This window comes from Seriola aureovittata, chromosome 2 (assembly GCF_021018895.1).
Source record: "Seriola aureovittata isolate HTS-2021-v1 ecotype China chromosome 2, ASM2101889v1, whole genome shotgun sequence".
In the NCBI taxonomy this organism is placed as follows: domain Eukaryota; kingdom Metazoa; phylum Chordata; class Actinopteri; order Carangiformes; family Carangidae; genus Seriola; species Seriola aureovittata.
The window spans coordinates 18,279,445-18,289,640 of NC_079365.1; the positions used below are offsets into that span (position 1 = coordinate 18,279,445).

Sequence of the window (10,196 nt, forward strand, 5' to 3'; positions counted from 1 at the left end):
GAGCCAACAAAGAAATGGATGGCAAGGTTAAAAAGCGGCTTGGGTGATGTGGGAACTGGGTTCAGGTGTGTGAGTTAGGAGGGAAACATAGTGATAGATGTGGAGCAGGTGAGCAAGTGGAAAAAAAAGTCTGTGTACATCTGGCAAGTGGGTGAAGACTGACTGGGAGGGATGACAGGGAGATGAAGGGAAGTGAGTGAGGGCTGGAAACAGAAGGCCAAGGGGAACTAGGAAGCAGACTGTGACACTGCCAGCAAACATCAATCTAACTGCAACTTTGGAGCGCCGCTGCTTGTTAAATATTCTCAGAAAGATGTAATATTTTATCTTTTGTTTTCCAAGATGTTCCTGAAGTTATCTCACCACATCTGTGCAAAAATGGAATAATTTCCAGCCGTGACTATCTCCTTCATTTCCATAATTCACTGGGTCGCAGGACAACGGTATCTGTCAGCACCGCACTCCTCAAATCAACACCCCACTGCACCGCATATCTGCAGGCTGATATCCTGAATATACTTAACCCGTCCTGTGTGAACACACTACATTCTCAGAACTTACTAAGAATCAGTAAGTGGAATGATGTTTGGGACACAATGAATAACCGCTGTGCTCTTCCAACATGGAGGAAAAAAAAGGGCTTTTCCTGAAGGTTCTGAGAAAAACTTTCACTGCCTGGAATCAGCAACATAAATTCATTCATTGTGTGTTAGAGAGAAAACTTATTCTTGAGCAGAGCTTTGATCACAGGGAACTGGCCTGGGACTGTTTTATTACAGAATTTCAACTAACTGATTAGTTGATTTAATTGACAAAATATTTGAAATGGTTTCTCCAGTTTTCTCATCCTTTTGCAGGTGAATGTAGTATGTAATTTAAGGTTAGGGATATTAAAAACTGAAGTATATTTGTGAATATTTGGATGCAGGGCACAATGTAACAATATTTATTAGCCACAGTAGCATAGTAGATACTAGGGGATAACAGTGATGGCCAGTCAGTATGTCAGGCGCTCCACCACTTCTGGACCAATCTGAAATATCTCAACAGCTATTGGATGGATTGGTATTAAATTTCTTACAGACATTCAAGGTCCTAAGAGAATTAATCCTCCTAACATTGGTGGTCCAGGGGCTTTGCATTAAAAGTGCAGATATCAGTTATGGAAATCAATCTTGTAACCAAGAATCTTAATTTGTGGTTTGGTGACGCAGCGATGCTTGCAGATTTGTACTGTATACTCGGCTCTGTATACACAGAGCAGAACTGCAGCTGAATTGATTTTCATAGAGTTGAATCAACATAGTGCAGTCTTTCAAACACTGCAACCAGCCCTGCACTTCCCTGCCGTCACAAGAGGGCGACTGGAGTAGATGCCTGAACGTACAGCTGTTGGTCCAATTTAAAACCACTCAGAGATCAGAGATTTAACTATCCTGCGTTTAGCTCAACTCAACAGGCCACCAACAACATTAAATCCATCCTGACCATGTAGAATATTTACAGTTATGTAACAGAGAAAAATTCCATTCATTAAACATTGCATGCTGGATAAAAAGAAACAAATCTGTACTAAGAAGTCCTAATACCACAGTATAAACAAGACTTTATTTAGAATTTCCATTCATATTGTATTTTTCTTACAAACATTATTGATACAAAACGTATACTGGAGGCTAGACATGAGGCCTAAAACATCTGACTGTGCATTTACAATTCAGTACACGTCTATTATATTGTAAACTGCAGATCTTTTTTTAATAACTACTGTATGGAAGATCCAGACAGATGAGCATCATAACAACAAGGCCATCTGTCTAACTCTTTTCCAAATGGAGAAAGTCATCAAAAAAACATGAATGATTTTTGTTGTTGTTGTTGTTATACTTGTAATGTTTTCTTAGATACTTGTTTATTACTATCTATTTGTCATTGTCTGAGGATGGTTGTGACATAAGAAACAGAAACACATAGAGAGACAGATATTTTTTCAGCACACTCCCATCAAAAACATATTTGTTATATATCACAACTGTTTCAGTACACAAACGGCAGAGGGAATCCATCAATCCATCCATCACTTGTCCGTGCCTGACGAGGTGTTAGTGGGTCTGGGGAAATGGGGGAGGGCTGGAACTGCAGGCATGACCATAGGAGAATATTAGTCCGCCTCTAGCTGGGCTGGACGGTCTCTCCTGTCCCCTTAATGAGGCGCTTGTGTCCCCTTTTTCCTGCTGGGCCACGGGGCTTAGCGAAGGCCTGTTTGTGGGCGTGCTGCTTGGGATGGACCTCGTCATACAGAAATTCCTCTGTCAGTTCATCTCCATTGTCAATCTCCAACTGCACAAAGATGCAAAAAACAAAACAAAAAAAAATGAAAATAAGTGTGCCGGTGTTAAAAATGTAGTGTGCAGAATTTAGGCCACGCCATGAAGTCCATTAGAGACCGTTGAACATAAATAAGTAAAAAGATTTTGTAAGTTGGTCATGAGAGGTCATGAGTCTAAGTTCCCCCAATGCACCCTCATATTTTTTCCAATGAGAAAAAAAGTGAAATTGAACTGTTAACTTAACAGTTCAATTTCATTTTCTTTGAACTTCCAACATGAACGCCTGAATGCTGTTCCACAGCATCTTTACACTGTTAAGAATACAGTTGTGGTGGTAGAAAAAAGTAAAAGTAGTTTAAATATACTGAGTCTGAAATACTGGAATCAGCCTCTAACTTACCCACCACATGTAAGGTTTTAATTGTGGGTTGAAACAAAAAAAAAAGAAAAAGAAAAAATAATTTCCTAGAAAAAAAATTCTGAGAACACACAACCTCAGTGTCCTCAGTCGGAGCTATAACCCTGTACAAAACTGTGTCATCCAATTTTCTGTCTCTCTTTCCTTCCATCTATCCATTTGTTACCTTTTTAGCAATTTCCAAATGGTAATCTTTCTCCACTTCCTCCAGTAGTCGACTCTTGCAGCTGGAATATAGCATTCGTTCTTTGATGCTACAGCTGTACCCTGGCATGGAGTATATGAACACTGTAGACCGAAAGAGAAGATTTCTAGAATTATAAGCAAATATTTATATTTCTGATTCATATTTCTTATGTAGATCAGAGGTTCCAAACCTGTGTACAAAACTCAAATAGAGATCCCAAGATGATACAAGCAGTAAAAAAGGAAAAAGATAGATTTTTTTCTGACTTGTCTCTGAATTGATCTTTTTTTCAAGTGAAACACTGGATACTTTCACCTCTTCAGGTCTTTACAAATTCTTCAAATGAAACAATGAGATAAGGAAAATCAATATTTGGTTGAACTGCTCACAGCTCCTGTTCACAATAAGGCCATTTTCCATGATGACAAATCACACACAAGTCACAAATAACTACATGCGTAATTTTATTGGGTCTTGAGCCAAAACAGTTGGGAACTACTGGTGTAGTTGAAAAGGGATGTAATAATACTATCCATCATTGTCTTTCAATGTGAGCAGTGCAGGTGTACAGATGTACATACCGACAGATTCCAGGTAGTCTCCTTCGTGGGAGTGTTTGTAAAGGAAGAAGTGGTATCTGGGAGTGTCTTTGGGAACTCTGCAGGGCAAATCTCGGGTTTCTGTCGGGTTGGAGTGGACCAGCTCGATTATCTCCTTCTCTACATCCAACCTCTGAAACACAATGAATAAATGCACAGTAGAAATCTAGTACGTCAACAGTCCTGACACCAGACTGCTCTCGATATACCAGTGCCTCTGTTGTTTTTTTGAGTAACCTTAGTCTCATATGAAGGCTCACCAGTTGTATGTAGTTGATGCATTTTTGGGCAAGTTGCTGAAGGGCTCTTTTGGCTGTCTCCTGCAGAGGGAAAGCAAGGCCCTGAAGTGTCTGATGCTTACACTCCACACTGATCTCTGTCTTCACCTGCAGGGGGCAGCAAGCAAATACACAGATTTCGACTGTCACTTCGAGCCTCTAAAGAAAGATCCAGAAAGTGTTTGATGGGATAATACTGATTTATGTTTCTATACTGTTGTGTTTTCATTTTTATTACAACCAATAGATTAAGGTTATCTCTGTTTCTTTCCCTATTAAAATCAAATTTGGATTTATATTAAATACAAAAATGTGTATTATGTATCAACATACCTGTTTAACCCGGCCCTGAAAAAGCAATCACAATAAAAAGTTACATTTAAAATAGAGGAAGTATATTTTAGACAGAAGCAAAAAAAAAAAAGATTCAGCTCACATACAAAGCTATGTGCAATGATGACAGCACAGCTGAGGGTATGTTGACCTCTCACCTCTGTGATTTTGATCCTCTGGAGCTCCTGCTCAGCTAATGTGAGCGGGGCAGGACCTGAGCAGGATGACACATGACGCTGGTAGCCCAGCAAGCAGACGTCCTCCTAGTGTTGCAAGCAAAACAAGAGGGCCTTTAAAAATGCGTCATCAAAGTGAAAATAGACAGAAGAGAATAGACTGAATTTTAATAGTTCTGACCTCAGCTGTGCCAAACATCTCATACTTCACATGGCCACCACCAAACTCTTTCTTCACTGTGGCACGGGTGGCAGCGTACAACATCTTTTGTTTCACCTGCAACCATCGGAAGAAAAACGTATTTGTACATTTGTTGTTGTAAACTTTGTACATATAAGATTTTCAAGAAAGGAAAGAAATTTCTTCAAATTCTACAGTCAAAACTGATGGTGTCTTTAGACAACAAACGTTTGACAGAAAGCCTCTGTTACGAACCAGAGATGAGGAGTTTGTTCCTTACAGTATGAGGCAGTGTAATGACTCACAGTATCAAGTTCCATTATGGGAAATGTAGGATCATTGTGTCTAACCATTAGAGACATTCTGATTGTTTATTTTATGCTTTTTGACCATTGTGATTTCTATGTACTTGGTTGTAGTTGGTTTTTAGGTAAGTTTTTAATTTAGCAGTAATTATCTAATTCAATTTTTTATTTTGTACTTCTTGCTGTTTTGATTGGTTTAGTTGGGCTTACACTGTTCTTTTAATTTTCATCCAATTTTGATTATCATAATTAATTAATCATTTGGCTCTGCATTTTGCTATGGTTTTGCATCTCTTTGATTCAGCCTCAAATTTGGATTTTTTTTTTATTTATCATTTCTTTTTAGTTTAGCTTTTGGTTAATTGTAATGTACTATTTCTGCTTACAACTGGAAGAGCTCTGTACAATTTTGTTTATAATCAGAAGAGCTCACAGATGTTTTATATGGACCCTGAGAGGTGGTTTACCCAGTCCATGTTTACATACATACATATGGTACTGATGCTGTTAGTGTTAGTATTTTACTTGATGAAGGTCTGAGGACTGAAATGATGTTAATAAGATGAGCTTTTGGTTATTCCAAAGAATAATCACGGGAAAGCACCTACATCTGTATTGTGTCCTCTCCTGCTTCAAACTACTGACTCCCCCAATTTCGGTTACTTATGTGTAAATAATGTGTAAATTTGATGTATTCACCGATCAGCAGCAATATGTGTATGTGTATGAAGGATACATGGTATGTCTTACTGGAGACTGGTCAGGAGACCATGATATGAAGATCCATTCATAGCCCTGTGCATTCTGTGAGTCAAGGCGGTACAGGACGTAGCAGGGCTCCTGCTCGTCCAGGAGAGGAAGCAGGAAGTGATCATAATCCTGGTCCCAGCTCTTCTCCGGCTCTCTGTAGGCCCCTAGCACCAGCTGCTCTGAAAATCAGATCACTACTTGTCACATACCTTAGCCTCCTTCATATATGGAGCACATACAGTGAGACTCAGTTGACACTACAGACTTCAATCACATGCAGTATTGATTAATATGTAGGAGGATTGTTATTATTGCAGTGTAATTATAAGAAGCAGATGTATGTAAGTTTCTACAGACTGAAAGTGTAGGCTGAAGCTTTGGCTCATTGTGCCAGCCCTATTTTGTAAATTACATAACCTCATCTGACATCCTTAAGCTTTCATATTTAACATTTTTGTATATATGTTTCAACATTTCAAATCTAAGTGTTCTTCACATTTCTATTTATTTACTAAAACTATAAGTTTCATAAATTTGCTTCTTTAACCAAAATACAATGATTTTTCTTTTACATAAGTTCTGACCTTTTGCTTCTTAAATATTCTTGTCAAATTACAATAATTAAAAAACACCTGGACACTTTAAAGTATCATTATTTTTACCTTATATGTGAGCAGTAACATTTTAAGATCTATCATCCATGCATCAGCTTTACTGCTTATCCTTTAGAGAATCCTTTTGGGCCAATCCCAGCTGACCCTGGGCGAGAGGCGGGGTAACACCCTGGACATGTCGACACTTTATCACATGGCTGACGCATGGAGACAAACAACCACTCACACTCACATTCTCACCTGCGGACAATTTAGAGTCATTTTAAGATCAAAGTCTTTAAATTTTTATTTTTATTATTTCTATTTGTAAGTACAGCATATACAGAGGCCAGGCTGATATATCAGTCAGTCCTATCTAATTGTAGATACATCTGTATTGTGTACATGTTGACCGATAAGTAGTAGAAAATAAATTACTGTATAGAAATGCCAAACTAGGAACAGTGTCTCCACGACATAAATTTCATCAAAGAGCAATGAAGTCAATTTTTCAACAATAAAATTGGTCTATAAAATGCTAGAGCTACTCACAGTCTCCTAAAGCCTGAGGTGACTTCTTCAAATGTCTTGTTTTGTCCATCCAAGACCACAGAACCTAAAGACTGTCTGTTTATAATGTTATAAAACAGTGGAAGTTTGTCATTTTTGCTTAATTATCAGAATAGTTGTAGATTAATTTCCTGTCAGTCGCCTAATCGGTTAATTATTTCAACTTTATGTTCAACCACCATCACGGTCTCATTGCCGACTTCTTCCTGTGTAAAGTCACCTAGCCGAAGTCTACACTGAGGGACTCGCTGTTTCTCAATGTGCCCACCACCAAGTTAAAAGTATTTCGAGATTCATTTCTGACTGACTTGACAGCACTTGGTTATCTCTCTCAAAAGAGCTGATGACATAATGAAAACCTTAATAACTTAATTAAATGCAGAAAACATATGCATGAACCCAAAGTTTGATGTCCTTGTGGGGTGCAAGGGGATTTCCTGACTGTCTCTTGGGGCATGTTGCTATTCTGAGCTGCAACACATTCCTGCTCTGGCCACACATACTTTCCATCAGCCATTCTCTCTTAGTCCCTATCTTTATAGGTCTATGTCACTATCAAATTATGTAAATGACTCACTTTGGTTGTTGTCTGCTGTTTTTGTTTTCCTTTAAAGTTTAAAACAGAGCTGTGAAATCATCAGACATCAACCATCAGGAGACAGTTGATAGGAAACCAAGTGGCATACTGAGCCAGTGGTGATGAAATCGACTGGAATGATCTTGTTTCTCTCTTGACATTGGAGCAAACATGAGTGTCACCGGGCAGCAGCTCGCAACCATGTCAAGTCACATGTTGCTCCAAATAGCCAAGTGACGCCTCAGAGAGATCAAAGTGCTTTAGTAAGGAAGCAAAACAGAGCCGACAACCCTTTGCTGTGAAATAGTGTCTCTCTCTCTGTCACCATGCCGGTCTCTGCAGACATCAAGACAAATATCAGACCAAATATTTAAAATAATAGGCACAGTCCACAAAGATAGCTGCAAAAAGTCCCAGAATGCATCTGTCATGAATCACATTACACCGTGGCGTGATCAGATGCCAAAAAAAGATGTAAACACATCAGTCCACATTCATAATCAGCCACCTAGAAACCTATTGCCTCACTGACCATTTTTTACATATGCTTCTCAGCTGACAGACTGAACGCCTGTTTTCACACAGCTGAACAACAGCTGCTGCAATCCTCTCTTCCTAGAAGTTAGTCAAATAGTCTGTGGCAGTGGTTTACCAACCTGTTTTCTGGCTTGTGTCCATTAAACACTCAGCTAAATCTACTTGTAACCTGTCGATACAAGCTGTGTATCTCTTGAGAGGTGAGTGGTTCAGCTGAAGACAGGCCCAGTTTGGGCCTCTCATGTATTATGCATTGGAGTCATAGAGCTAAGCATCTGTTTTTCTGGTTAAATGAAGACCCACAAATCTTTGAAAACCCAGAAGGTCCTTAAAAAACACTTCTAAAAGTTTTCCGAAAACATTTAAAGGCTCTTCCAACAATGTGGATGAAAATGTGTATCTGTTTACAGCATGACACATATCATATTTGACCTGTTTCTCAAGTTGTTTCTTAATCCAGACAAGGCTGGAAATAACATGTCCTTGCACAAAGGCTTGTTACAACCACATATATGCTGTCTATACTTATGTCACATTGTAATATCTAATTTTCTTCCAAAGAAAATCATGTTTTTATTTTTTGTGTGTGTGTGTGTGGTCTACATAACAATATGTCATCTTTTGCTGGTTAGAAGAGTTAGAAGAATGAAGTTTTGGAGGGCTGAAGAGGTAAAACTGAATTATTTTACATAAAACAGTAAAGACTAGAGAAAAATCTGAACAATAAAGAAAAATGCTGTGTAGCTGAATTTTGCTCTTTAATATTTCTTGGCCCAATAATAAACTCATGACTGCACTGGCCTATAGTTTCAGAACAAAGAGTTCCCAGTTTGGACGACTGTTTTGGCAACTTTCTGGGCCACATCACAGCTTTTACAGTCATGTATTAGATCAAACAGATTATACAGATTATATTACAGAGCAGTGGTTTACAACCTGTTTTTTCTTTTCATTCCATTGGTTGAACTCTTTACAGCTCATGTAGGACACATGTAGACATTTAGAACTATGACTAAAGAAAGAAAGCCAGATAATCAGCAACTTTCCTGATAATGGATCCCTCATTTCTGTCCTTTTCCTAGCAAAAATACCAAATAATCCCACGTTTCAGCTTCTTGTTTGTGAGGACTTTGTTTTTCTGTTTTATTATCATTGTAAAGTGGGGTTTGGATGGTTTTCTGACATTACATGGCATCATTGTAAGGGGCCACAAGCCAAAAACATTTGGAGCCACTGTTATAGAGGTTGGATCCTTGTTTGAATAACATGAGAGTGATTTGTTGAGTTATTTTGTAATGTAATAAACTTTGGAGCTCAGTATTAAAGCCATTCATCTACTGTGCTATAAATTAAACTAACAGATATTAAGTACTTTAAAACCCACTGTCACACACAAAACTACATCATGGATGATTTATATTCTACATCCAATCCCACTCACACTGGGTCACTCACCGTCTTGGATGCGCACCTTGATGAGGCGCACTGCTCCACCTCTTGCTCTGGCCAGGAACTCCCTCAGCTCTGGCGTCACCACTAGTGCGAGAAACATGGCGGGTCAGCAGTCTCTTCCTCCTGCCAGGCGCTGCAGCAGGGGTGTCGAGAGACAGAGAAGAAGCAGCAGACAAGACTGGAGCTCCACAGCACCAGGCCCAAATATTCAGTCCAGTCAAGAGGCACTGAAGTCCAACCAAAAGAGCCTGTTGTAAAAATTGTCCTTCACCTCAGATGATGTGACAAAGTACTGTTCTGACTGCTGAAGTAGAGGGTCTCTGAGTGTGTCTTGTCTCGATGAGAGAGTGTGACAGTGTGAGAAGGGACATCGCTCAAGTAACTAGGACAGTATCATGTGCACACAGAAAGGGAACCTGATCACCTCTCTCCTAAATTTAGCTCCCACTGACTGACTGTCCAGACCTAGGCACTGATCTGTGAAACCCCCACCACACACCAGGACCAACAGTTGAGGAGTGTGACCCAGCAAACCTAGTTAACAACTTCTGAGCCAAGAACAACTTTAGTCTGATGTATTGCTCCAGAACAAGCAACACTGATAGATCAGCACTTGTTAGATCTGAATGCAACTCACTGAATTGTTTCATCATCAATAACAAAATTCAGTGGATTTTACTCTTCTTCTTTTACCATATATTGTTGAGTAGATGAATTACAAAGTGATTTAGGCTGAGGTGGCAGCAAAAAGCAGCCTTTTCATTGTATTTAGAATGGAGCCAAATTAGATCGAAAAGAGCATGTTGCTATGGAAAGTGTATCCATTTAGTTAACTTTGTGAATCTCATACCTCAGTTTTCCCCACAGTATGTGTAGTCAGAATAAAACCTGACAAATATTACACTGGGAA

At 39.1% G+C, this 10,196-nt stretch overlaps 1 protein-coding gene across 1 annotated transcript; it reads right to left on the bottom strand.

Moving 5' to 3' along the window:
• Window positions 1–1,580: 1,580 nt before the first annotated feature.
• On the bottom strand, window positions 1,581–9,647 carry LOC130180857 (twinfilin-2). The gene is made up of 9 exons (XM_056394517.1): window positions 9,290–9,647; window positions 5,558–5,736; window positions 4,503–4,598; window positions 4,304–4,408; window positions 4,146–4,160; window positions 3,795–3,920; window positions 3,517–3,667; window positions 2,915–3,036; window positions 1,581–2,340 (listed from the first exon to the last, which is right to left on the bottom strand). Exons 1-9 carry the CDS (start codon window positions 9,384–9,386, stop codon window positions 2,173–2,175), a joined length of 1,059 nt encoding a protein of 352 aa, XP_056250492.1. The 5' UTR covers window positions 9,387–9,647; the 3' UTR covers window positions 1,581–2,172.
• Window positions 9,648–10,196: the final 549 nt, after the last annotated feature.

What these genes read in the sequence shown, in the direction of transcription:
- LOC130180857 (XM_056394517.1), bottom strand. Translation starts at nt 9,386, where the DNA reads ATGTTTCTCGCACTAGTGGTGACGCCAGAGCTGAGGGAGTTCCTGGCC. An exon ending in AGATGTTTGGCACAGCTGAG is followed by an intron (nt 4,409 to 4,502) that starts GTCAGAACTATT and finishes TTGCAACACTAG; the next exon opens with GAGGACGTCTGCTTGCTGGG. An exon ending in ATTTGGAAATTGCTAAAAAG is followed by an intron (nt 2,341 to 2,914) that starts GTAACAAATGGA and finishes ATCTTTGTGCAG; the next exon opens with TTGGAGATTGACAATGGAGA.